This window comes from Saccopteryx leptura, chromosome 6, assembly GCF_036850995.1.
Source record: "Saccopteryx leptura isolate mSacLep1 chromosome 6, mSacLep1_pri_phased_curated, whole genome shotgun sequence".
In the NCBI taxonomy this organism is placed as follows: Eukaryota; Metazoa; Chordata; class Mammalia; order Chiroptera; family Emballonuridae; genus Saccopteryx; species Saccopteryx leptura.
In genome coordinates this window covers 135,395,006-135,407,692 of record NC_089508.1, presented here as the reverse complement: position 1 = coordinate 135,407,692, position 12,687 = coordinate 135,395,006, and the positions used below count along the sequence as shown (strand labels likewise).

At 44.7% G+C, this 12,687-nt stretch overlaps 1 protein-coding gene across 1 annotated transcript; it reads left to right on the top strand.

Annotated features, from left to right (window-relative positions):
• The first annotated feature begins 5,874 nt into the window (after positions 1–5,874).
• LOC136375994 (kinesin-like protein KIF20B) lies at positions 5,875–10,254 on the top strand. The gene is given in 8 exon segments (XM_066341754.1): positions 5,875–5,880; positions 6,044–6,149; positions 6,574–6,893; positions 7,266–7,614; positions 7,617–7,708; positions 7,710–8,234; positions 8,237–8,672; positions 8,996–10,254. Coding segments are annotated over 8 exon segments (2,997 nt in total). The 3' UTR covers positions 10,159–10,254.
• Positions 10,255–12,687: the final 2,433 nt, after the last annotated feature.

Here is a 12,687-nt window from a genome sequence, read left to right as displayed (position 1 = left end):
GAGCTCTCTACGAGTTCCCTCAGACTTTTTGAGTCTCTTTTCTTTTTTCTTCTCTGCTTTCTTGCCTTCATTCAAGTTGTCCTCCAACTTGCTGATTCGATCTTCAGCTCTATCCATCCTGGGTTATTCTTTTGTTTTTTTTGTTGTTGTTGTTTTGTTTTGTTTTTAATTCCTTCCATTGTGGTCTTCATTTCTGATATTGTATTTGTCATCTCCGACTGATTCTTTTTTAATATTTCAATATCCTTTTTTATACTTGCTATTTCTTTATTTAAGTGTTCGTAATGACCATCTATTGTTGTCCTAAGATCCCTAAGCATCCTTACAATCATTATTTTGAACTCTGCATCTGGAAGTTTAATTATTTCCATATCACTCAGTTCATCTCCTGAAGGTTTCTGTTTTGGTTTCATTTGGATTGCACTTCTTTTTTTCTCATTATCTGTGTTTGAGTGTTTTGTTTGTAGAGTTGGTTGAGTCTAGGCTTGGTGTTGTCTGCCTCCAGTTTTCAATTGTGTTATTTCTAGGTCTTCTTGGGTTGGCATCAGCTATTATTTGTAATCCACTTTCGGATTTGGACAGCTTTGAAGTCTTGATTTGTTTGTTTTCTTAACAGGTGATAGTTGTTTACTGATCTCAGCAGGGGGCTTCCTTGAAACTGTATCCAGGAATGCGGTGGGTGTAGCCTCTGACTCTGAAGGCCTCTTCTACCAATTAATCTCAGCTTCAGTAGGGGGAGACCTGAGTTACTGCCCCTCCTCCCCACTTCTTGTTTTCAGCTGTGTCTTGTTGCGCTGATTGGAACTGGAGAGATGTCTGGAGATCTGTGATCTGGAAGCAATTTAGACTTGTTTTGTGGAAGGATCAGTCCTTCCCCCAGGTATGGCCACCTCCAGCACTGGATGAGTTAGCTTTTTAGATCGTCTCCTGCATTCCTTTGCCCCTCACCTTCTGTCCTTCTTTCTCCCCTTTCCACTTGGAAGATAAGCAGGTCCTTTCAACACACCATGCTCCCCAGTCACCAGGCAAGTGGCTGTAAGCAGTATTTTCTGCTCTTTTCCCTGGAGCGAGAGCCCCTCTGGGCTCTCAGCCTCACCCCCTCCCATTCCTGTAAGCAGGGGAGATTCAGGTGCTCCCTACCAGGTTTGTTGTGGCTTCTTCTTTGCTCCTTGGTTTTTGAGAGCTGTTCTTGTAGTCCAGAATTGGTTTTTCACACTGATTTTTCCTAAATTGATTTGTATTCCAGTTTGATGGTGAGAGCTGGGTGTCTGTGCATCTGCCTACTCTGCTGCCATCTTCAGGTCTCATATCTTAAGTATTTTTAAGTGTAGAGTTCAGTTTAGAGCCCTGGAGTCCCAGCTGGTTACTTGCTCAGTTCCGCAGTCGCCTGCTTCTCCTTTCCTTTCAACATGTGAAATGCCCTCCTTAGGTATTTTTTTAGAACATTATTATTATTATTTATTTTGTGATTGACCATTGAAGGCAGATAGTGCACAATTTGAAATATGCACATTCCCTGACCACACAGCTCAGAGTCAGGTGGTCAGAGTGGGGTCAGCTAGAAAATGAGAAGGGAATATAAAAACATCCCCTGAGACAACAGGAGGCGAGGACAGAAAGAACTCTCCCAAGAAAATGGGGGAGATTTGCACACGGATCACGGATCTGTAAAGCAGTGTGACACACTCAAAGATGACATGCTATCAACAATTGGTAAGGTCACATCAAAGCGAGGAAAACCAATAAGCATGACACAGGTTGTCTTGGCTGCTCACCGGGAAACAGGAAGCCTTAGATTTCAAAGAAACCACTGTTGTCTAGAGATTCAAGAAGCCATTTAAGCCAACACTCACTTTGTCTACACCGGCACTCAAAATGTAGTTCCCCTTTTTGTCCCACTTCAAGGCAAAGATGGGGCCTTTGTGCTGGCCCAAGGTGCTGGCCAGGTTATTTGGTGGGTAATTCAAACGACAATAATAAATACATCAACTTCAAAGCCACAGTTGGTCCACTCCACTTTCCCACACCAGAGGCCCCTCTCATTGGACTCCAACACAAGAGAGACCAGGCTTACCATCTTTCATCCATATTCTTGCAAAACCATCATAGGACCCCATCGCCAACAATGTCCCATCACTCTGTGGGCTAAAAAAGAGACAGCCAACAGACACAGCTTAGTAAGGGCAACTTCTGACCCACCACAGATGACCTTTTACCCCAGGGCTAGAATATTTTTCCACCAATAATGGGTGCCCTGTTAAGACTTATCAACCCCAGCCCTGGCCAGTGGGATGAGTCATAGAGCATGAGCCTAGCATGTGGAAGTCCTGGGTTCGATTCCTGGTCAGGCAAACAAGAGAAAACCTATCTACTTCTCCAAACCTCCCCCTCCCCCTCCTCTCCTCTTCTCTTCTCTCTTTCTCTCTCTCTCTTCCCCTCCCACAGCCATAGCACAGTTATAGGGAGTTGGCCCTGGGCACTGAGGATGGCTCCATAACCTCCACCTTAGGCACTGAGAAGAGCTTGGTTGCTGAGAAATAGAGCAAAGTGGTCAATGGGCAAAGCTTCGCCCCCTAGGGGGCTTGCTGGATGGATCCCGGTTGGGGTGCATGTGGGAGTCTGTCTCTGCCTCCTCTCCTCTCACTGAATTAAAACAAACAAACAAAAAACAACAACATAAAATTTATCAAACCCCATTTGACTTGCGGCAGTCCTTGGATTACCAAAGAGATTTAGTTCTGTAGGTTTGAAAAAGTGTAAGTATTCATAGGCACAGAAAAGTAAAAATAAGTACTCTATTAACACAGCCATTTAAGTTGCATTTAATACTTAAATGTACCTGTTCCAATGAACATACAAATTCAACTTTGGAACAAACCCAGGGAAGCTCTCTTGTTCGTATCTTAGGAACTCCCTGTAGTTTTCATGCACATCATTTAAATTAAAATGTAAGTAGGCCCTTGCTGGTTGGCTCAGTAGATAGAGTGTTGGCCTGGTGTATGGACATCCTGGGTTTGATCCCAGGTCAAGGCACACAGGAGAAGCAAGCATCTGCTTCTCTTCCTCTCCCTCCCCTTTCTTTCTCTCTCTCCCCCTCTCGCAGCCAGTGGCTTGACTGGTTTGAGTGTGGCCTGGGTGCTGAGGATAGCTTGGTTGGTCTGAGTGTCAGCCTCAGGCACTAAAAATAGCTCAGCTGATTTGAGCATCAGCCCTAGACAAGGGTTGCCGCATGGGTTCCGGTTGGGACATATGTGAGAGTCTGTCTCATTCTCTCTCCTCCTCTCACTTAAAAAAAGAAATACCACAGGAAAAGTTACAATGAGGCTGGGGAGACTTTTCTGAGCTTTGGACAATGCGTCCGCGTGAAGAAAAGAGTTTGTGAGAAAATGATGGAACAGGCAGAAACACTCATAGAGCCAGAAAAATCAAAAGGAGTTAGAAACAGGGGCATGTCTCATGTGTACACAAATGTAACCCTGCTGACACAACTCCCTGAGCGCTTAGAAACAGAGCCCCCATGATGTGTGCCACCTCAGGGCCCCTCATGGCAGTCCCTGCATTCCACTGTTGGCTGTCAGGAGGCAGCCTGTGCTTATGTTCCAGTCCAGCGAAGTCACGTCTTTGCTACTGGGGACATCGTGTCCCCCTTCCTGGATACAGTGCCGCAGCACGAACTGGGTGGAGGCCCCACTGCTGTTCTCACTGAGGTTCAATATAGCCGTCGAGTCTCCAGACCAGCAGGGGGAAGCACACCACACTCAGCATTCCTTTTGCTCGCTGTTTTTGTTTCCTCCTTCCTCTCTTTGTAACCAGAGGCTGCAGCCGACGGGCAGAGGCCAGACAGTGACCCAGGGCAGTCCTTGGGTTACCAAAGAGATTGGTAGGAGACCTGGGGGGAGAGACCAGCCATAAACCCAAACCCACGCATGTTACATTTTTTTCCTCGCTGGGTTTTCTCCTCCCCATCTCTGCTGCACTGTGTAATTTTAAATGTCATCATTAGTCCCCACCCCAGAGAGAAAATGGCTTGGCACCAGGACTTCTGGACAATTTGACCACAATCAGGGGCACCCATAGGAGGGGCATGTGGGCAGGTGCCCACACCACAGTCCGCACACTTGGGAGTGTAGTAAGGTACCAAAAAGCTACAAAATTAATATTAATACTTTAGGGAAAGAAATGTGAAAGTTTCCTGGCTTGCAGAAACGTACTGTGTAGGAGGCTCCCTTCTACTGGGAAGCTTAAAGAGCATTTTATTAATTTGGGCTAGGCATACAGAGGGATTTTGTAGATATGATTTTTATGCTTGTGTGATGTTCACCAAGTCAGGATGGCTGATAGCATTGTATTGTAAATGAAGAAGTGAAGGAGATTTAGATTCCCTCCCTTCCTCCCACATCTGTAAGGAAGCAGGTAAATAGCTAGCCAGGTGCAGGAAGAGAAAGATTAAAAAAAACCCTTTCTTATTTGATGAGCCATTTGCAGGCATTTATCCCCTAGCACCATGGAAACTACCCCTCCCCTCCTGAAAACGTATAATTAATGTATATATCTCTAGACAAAGTAATGGCAAATGAACACTGGGAAATTTAGGAATATTTTTTAATATATGGAATAACATTTTTGCTATTGCTTATAAGTTTTGATATGTAGAAATGTTTTTATGAATCCTATAGACAAATGTTGTAAGCTTGCTAATGAATTGTGTCCCATCCCCCTCCTCCTTTTGCTGCCAACCTGTGTGTGAGAGCAAAGGTATATAACCCTGCCGCAAGGGCTGTGCCTGACACACACGATTTGGGTCTGCAAATGCCCCGTGTTAGTCATATGCAGCCGGCATATTTAATAAATCTCCTCCTTTAATAAAACCCCTTAAAATTCATCTGGACTTGGTGTCTCTACTTAAACCTGTGGAATTGAGATATTGATACTTTACAACAGGAATACTCCCCAGGCAGGTAATGAAGCAAGTGCTCTGCGAGGTGGCAGTCCGGACAAGAGAGAGCAGCACAGAGGTCTGTGCCCTGGAGTGGCCCCAGCCTGGTGCCCTCACCCGGAAGTCAGGAGGTCACTGACGGGGTTCCAGACACAAATGAGCACCTCGCACTCATGGCCTCGGAGGACTGTGGCCTTGCTGGATGGTATCTCCACGTCGCCATCTATCTCCATTGGTTTCTAGTGATCTGTCGTAGGAAACAGGGAAGGTCATCGCCCGGGCACCTCAGTCTTACAAACAGGTTTTATTTTTAATACATCACTGCTGATGATTACAACCAGACCGTGGCTTGTGTAATTTAATATGTTACATTTATTTAAATACAGGGTGGGGCCAAAGAGGTCTACCAGTGTGAAAGTTTATTCTTATATTATTAATTAATTGTTGTATTATTTGTTGTATATGAACAACTGTAGACCTACTTTGCCAACCCTCCACCCACTATGTGTTATGTTTATTCCAAATTTGACAGAGGATAGCAATAGTCACTCCTTATATATAGGTGCTGGGTGATATCGGACAGCCACCAGCACAAGAGGGGGTGAAGGTGACAACAACAGTCTGGTGTCTCCTGAACACAGCCCTCAGGTCTCTGTTCACCTGAGGAGATGAGGCATTTTATCTTGAGCAGCCTTCTGTGGGGTCACCTCGTCATCTGGGGAGCTCCAGAGTGTGGATACCCCCATGCTCTCAGACTGCCTGCTACCCTCTACCCCCACATTCACACATCCTTGTTTCCTTGGGACACATGCATGCACAATGTTTAAGCACCCCTACACTTGCATACATTCCCATGTGCATGACACACATGCACACAAGTATGCACTCTTTGAACTCAGAACCCTCAGCAGTCTCTGCAGGTATGAGAAGTAGGGGAGATGCAGGCAGGTGCTCTGGGTAAAAGGTTGGCTCTCTGACCTATCTGCCCAACACTGTCCTGCAGTCACCTAACGAGGATGTGCCTTTCAGAGACTTGCCTAGTCCAAGTAAGATGGCGTGCTCTGTCTGGTGCCCACTCAGTAACTGGGAGCTCCGCACTTATACCAGGATTTTGCCATAACGTTTCACCTGGAAACAAAGTTTAATCAAGTTAAAGCTGAATTAGTTAAAACCAAAGAAGAATTAATCAAAACCCAGGAAGAGGTCCTGGCCAGTTGGCTCAGTGGTAGAGCGTTGGCCTGGCGTGCAGGAGTCCAGGTTCGATTCCCAGCCAGAGCACACAGAAGCGCCCATCTGCTTCTCCACCCTTCCCCCTCTCCTTCCTCTCTGTCTCTCTCTTCCCCTCCCGCAGCCAAAGCTCCACTGGAGCAAAGTTTGCCCAAGTGCTGAGGATGGCTCTGTGGCCTCTGCCTCAGGCGCTAGAATGGCTCTGATTGCGGCAGAGCGACACCCCAAATGGGCAGAGCATCGCCCCCTGGTGGGCATGCCGGGTGGATCCCGGTCGGGTGCATGCGGGAGTCTGTCTGACTGCCTCCCTGTTTCCAACTTCGGAAAAATACAAAAAAAAAAAAAAAAATGACTGTAGCTCCATAAAAGAAAAAAACAAAACAAACAAACAAAAAAAAAAACAGGAAGAGTTAAAAAAAAGAGAGAAAATGAATCAAAAATTAACTTAAATTCATTGGTTCAAGAGCTGGAGAACTCTAACAAGAGGATAATTATGCAGAATCAAAGAATTCAGGAGTTGAAAGAGATAATTAATCAAAAAGAGGATACTATTAGCAACTTTCAGAACCAAAAGGTGGAAAACACATTTAAAAGCAGCAACAAGGCTGGTTCATCTTCTTTAATAATAAATAATAAATTGGCTTATAATGAAACAGTTGAAATGCCTAAGGACAATAAAACTAAAACTTACTCAGGAAGAAAAAGATTAAATGAAAATGAACTTCAGAGCGTCGGCCTAGCGTGCGGAGGACCCGGGTTCGATTCCCGGCCAGGGCACACAGGAGAAGCGCCCATTTGCTTCTCCACCCCTCCGCCGCACTTTCCTCTCTGTCTCTCTCTTCCCCTCCCGCAGCCAAGGCTCCATTGGAGCAAAGATGGCCCGGGCGCTGGGGATGGCTCTGTGGCCTCTGCCCCAGGCGCTAGAGTGGCTCTGGTCGCAATATGGCGACGCCCAGGATGGGCAGAGCATCGCCCCCTGGTGGGCAGAGCGTCGCCCCATGGTGGGCGTGCCGGGTGGATCCCGGTCGGGCGCATGCGGGAGTCTGTCTGACTGTCTCTCCCCATTTCCAGCTTCAGAAAAATGAAAAAAAAAAAAAAAAAGAAAAAAGAAAATGAACTTCAACAAGATGAACAACCAGCAAAGAAAGGACCTACACATGTTAGTCCAGCTATCACTCAAGACCAAAAGAAAAGTGAAGAAACACAACAGAGCATTTCAGAAGATGAGGAAAACATTAGAGTTTTACAAGAAAATAATGAGAATGAAGAACTGAAAACACAATTATTCATTATTGAGAATGAACTCAGAAATGAAAAGGAAGCAAAAGCAGAATTAAGTAAACAGATTGTTAGTTTGCAGCAAGAACTTTCTTTTTCTGAGAAGAAGAGCTTTTCTTTAAGTACAGATGTCCAACAAATTCAGTCAACTTATGACAATGCAGTTTCTGAATTACAGTGCAGAAAGGGATAAATCAAGAACAGGAGGAAAAGATTATGAAATTGTCTGAGGAGATAGAAATTGCTAGAAGAAACATCACAGATCATTGTTTTCCAAATAAAATTAATGCAAGCAAAAATAGATGAACTGCGAGCCTTTGATTCAGTTTCTCAGACCTCAGACATAGATTTACTCAGTCTCTGGGTTCTCTCAAGTGGTTCTCAAGAGGACGATTTGCCAAGTACACAGTTGAACCCTTTGGATAATGATTATTTGGTAAGTAAGCAGGTTAAACTCAATAGGGAAAGTTCTTTCCTCTCTAGTATTGATGCCATTTGGAAAGAATGTAAGGAGATTGTAAAGGCCTTCTCCAAAAAAAGCCATCAGATGCAGGAACTAGAAAAACAAATTGAAAAATTACAAGCAGAAGTAGAAGGCTTTGAGAATGTGAACAAGAGACTGAAAACAGTGAATAAAAATCAAGATGACCTACTAAACGAAAAAGAAACTCTCATTCAGCAGCTGAAGGAAGAATTACAAGAAAAAAATGTTAGCCTTGATGTTCAGGTACAGCAAGTGGTTGAAGGAAAGAGAGCACTTTCAGAACTTACACAAGACATTGCATGCTATAAAGTAAAACTAAATTAAATGAACTTGAAGCAATCTTAGAAACTCAGAAAGTTAACTGTAGTCATTCAGCTAAATTAGAACAAGAAATTTTGAAAAAACAATCTATCATCTTGAAGCTAGATAAAAATCTGAAGGAATTTCAAACAAATTATCAGGATTATTTAAAAAGTACCAAAGAAAAGGAAGTCATGTTGAAAGGTGAAATCACCCAATTAACAAATAATTTGCAAGATGTAAAGCATTCTCTTCAATTAAAGGAAGAAGAAAACTGTCCAAGAGACAGAAAAATTGCAAGAGGAGCTCTCTCTGCAAGCTCTGTTCTTATCCAGAATCTGAAAGCAGATCTTTAGAGGAAGGAAGAAGATAACGCTAAACTGAAAGAGAAACTAACTGATGCCAAAAAGCAGATTAAGCAAGTACAGAAAGAGGTATCTCTAATGCAGGGGTCCCCAAACTACGGCCCGCGGTTAGGCCATTTATCCGGCCCCCGCCGCACTTCCAGAAGGGGCACCTCTTTCATTGGTGGTCAGTGAGAGGAGCATAGTTCCCATTGAAATATTGGTCAGTTTGTTGATTTAAATTTACTTGTTCTTTATTTTAAATATTGTATTTGTTCCCGTTTTGTTTTTTTACTTTAAAATAAGATATGTGCAGTGTGCATAGGAATTTGTTCATAGGTTTTTTTATAGTCTGGCCCTCCAATGTTCTGAGGGACAGTGAACTGGCCCCCTGTGTAAAAAGTTTGGGGACCCCTGCTCTAATGTGTGATGAAGAAAAATTACTGAGGATTAAAATGAATGAACTGGAGAAAAAGAAAAACCAGCGTTCTCAGGAAATAGATATGAGACAGCGAACCATTCAGCAACTCAAGGAGCAGCTAAGTAATCAGAAAGTGCAAGAAGCTATACAGCAGTATGAGAGAGTGTGCAAAGATCTAAGTGCTAAAGAAAAAATAATTGAAGACATGAGAATGACTCTGGAAGAGCAAGAACAAACTAAGGTAGAACAAGAGCAAGTGCTTGAAGCCAAATTAGAGGAAGCTGAAAGACTGGCCACAGAATTGGAAGAATTGAAGGAAAAATGCAAAGATCTGGAAACCAAAAGTAATCAAAGGTCAAATAAAGAACTTGAAAATAACTTAGATATGCTTAGTAAAAAACTCAATAAACTTAAAGATAAGTCACAGAAATCTGAACAGAGATATAACTCTGATAGAAAGAAATGGTTAGATGAAAAAATGATGCTAATCACTCAAGCAAAAGAAACTGAGAATCTACAAAATAAAGAGATGAAAAAATATGCCGAAGACAGAGAGCATGGTTTAAAGCAACAAAATGAAGTGGAAAAAGAAACCATGGATATCAAGCCCATAAACATGAGTTCAGCAGATCTTGGTGTGATTGAAACTGAACCTCAGTCAACAGGTTTTGAAATTTCCAGCAATGAAGTAGAGGATTTTGTGAAGTGTGAAAATAAGAAAAATACCACACCCAGAACTAATTTGAAGTCCCCTGTTGCTGAGCCCAAAAATTCTTCTGTCAGAAAGGAACAAAAGGTTTCAACAAAATTGTTATCTCAGAAAACATACTCTTTATGGAGTCAAGCATCTGCAATTAATGTAAACTTGGCTACTAAGAAAAAAGAAGGTACACTACAGAAATTTGGGAACTTCTTATAACATCCTCCAACAATTCTTCAATCAAAAGCAAAGAAGATAATTGAAACGATGAGCTCTTCAAAGTTCTCAAATGTAGAGGTCAGTAAAGAAAATGTATCACGACCAAAACGGGCCAAACGGAAATTATACACAAATGAAATTTCATCTCCTATTGATATATCTGGCCAAGTGATTTTTATGGATTATAAAGTGAAGGAAAGTGATCATCAGATTCTCAAACGACGACTTCGAACAAAAACACCCAAATAAAATCACTATGAAGAATGTTTTAATATAAATTTTATGTTTATTATAATCATTGTAACTTACATCCTAACTCTGAAGATTTTTGTGTATATTATGACATTAAATCCCTCTGTATATACATTGCTATTTTTTTATACATAGTATAATTTTAATTCAATAAAGGAAATAAGTAAAAAAAAAAAAAAAAAAAACGTTTCACCTGGAAGGCTGGGTGGGGGATTGGGGGCCTGCACTGGGAACACTATATGCCGGACGGTGACCACGCAGTGTGGGTCCCTGCAACATGCAGCAAGCTCACAAGGAGGCATGACTCCCTAAAACTGAGCTGTGTAAGTTTTAAGTTTTAAAGAATGCTGTGTCTCAGGATTTCAAAGGAAGGGTGGAGCAATGAAGCCTCTTAGGCCCGAGGGAATGCCCATGTTGGGAAGCGACTGGGGACAATTGTGCTGCGGACAGACCCCAGCAGAACCTTTGGCACTGGGACGCCATGAGAAACCACTAGAAGCCATCCCAGGCCCGTGAGGCCACACTCACTGATCGCGTGGGCTCCGTTCTCCTCCACATTCACCGTGGCCTCTCCGTTCTTTGGTGGATTGGGCTGGAAAACAGCTGCCACGGTCGCCGTGGTCCCCGTGGCTGCAGCTGCTGCTGCTGTCGCTGCTGCCGCCACTGCTGCTGCCATGCTGGTCCGCTGCTAAACGCGCTTCTCCCAGAAGGCCTGCTGCCACGTCTGCACCACACCTGGCATCACAGTGTCGATGAGGGAAAGGTACTCTATGAGGCAGCCTTCAAACCCAGTGCCATCCTGAGGAGAGAGCCATGGGGCAGCCATCAGCCCTGGGGCTTCTCAGGGGACATTTGCACCTCAGGCAGATGGGCCGGGAGGACGGCACAGAGCTTAGGGAAGTGCCAAGGGCATCTGCAGTGGGCTTGGTGGTGGGCACAGTGGTCAGGGGGTGGTGGGGGTGAGCATTGGTGCAGGACAGATGTAATGGCTGTGCTCAGCGCAGGACCCACACCACACTTGGTGTGTTACAGACATCAGAGCTCTGCCACTTTATTCTATGGAAAAGGTGCTGTCTGATATCCAATTGCTCCCATTAGCAGGTGAGGGGGATTGTGCCATGCCAGAGGACTTTGGTAATGCCTGGAGACTGTTCTGGTTGTCACCACTGGGAAAGGAGATGATGCTAACATCTATCTGGTGGGTGGAGACCACGACACTGCTCACACTCTAGTGTGCACAAGACACTACCCCCCCACACACAGAATGTTCTGGCCCCCAATGTCAAGAGCAACGAGGCTGAGAAAACTTCTCAGATGCCAGGACAAGTGTGGGAAGTACCTGAGAATAACTACCGCTCAGTGCAGGAGTGCGTGTCTTCAGGAACATCCATCCTGCATGAGAGAGTGGGAGAGAAAGAGAGAGAGAGAGAGAGAGAGGGACCTGCACCACAGACAGAGAGAGAGAGAGATTCGCCAGAGAGTGGAGTGCTAGGACACCTCTCTGTCTCACTGGATAAAATGCACCCTGGCAGCCTTACTTTAGAAATTAAAAACAAGGAAAAGACACAAGTCCCAGCTAAGTGGAAACCCAACGAACCATCACCCCAACTGGCAGCTGGTCACAATTATGTGGAATAAGGAGGCAATCTTACTACAACACAAAACGTGTAAAAAAGGAGCAGGTCAGCTGTGAGCCACCCTCATTCCCGGTTCCGGCCAACGCTGACCAACTGGTGAGCATGCCGGCCTCCACCACATATTAAGGCCCCAAGTGGGTGACTACTTTGCAAAGAGCAGGGACTGTCCACACTCATCAAAACGTGTCCTAGTTTAAACTCTAAAAGCACATGTCTCACTTGTAACAACAGCAAACCTAATTGACAGGGTCTCTTGTTTTGCTCTGCAAGGACAGGAAAGGTACTAAAGCTTTGCAACACGCAAGGGACAGAAACCAGAGGGGCAGAGAAAACAAATCGCGGCCTCACAAGTGCTGAGCACTGGCAGGAGTCTGGGAGGAGGGGGTTCCTGTCCTTATATCGCTTGTTTGTTTTGTGGAAGACCCCCAGACACCCAAGGTAAGAAAAGAAGAGGTTGCCATGGACAGGGAAGAAATCGGCACGGAGTCAGTTGCCTTCCAAAGATGTGGGTTTCTGGAAAATGTCACAGGAACATAAGTGACAGAACACAGGATCCATTGCTCCTGTGACTTCAAAAGCCGAAGAGAAAGTGGAGGGAAATGGGACACAGAGACAGGACGAGAGGAAAGTCTGGGAAGTCTGAGGAGATGGGCTTCCAGCAGGTGAGACCTGTGGAAGGGGTCACTCGAGGGCAGGATCCTTGGACATGCGGTGCCATGAGCATGCAGGGTCAGGGCATTGGCCATGTGGGAGGAGTCATGCCTGGACACGGGGAAGCCAGGTGTACAGCTGTGTGCAGGGTCATGGTGGGAGAAAGCATGGAATACATAAAAGAGACTCGGACGAAGATGCCAAGGATAGTGTAAAGGTCACCAGAGGTCCTGGGCAC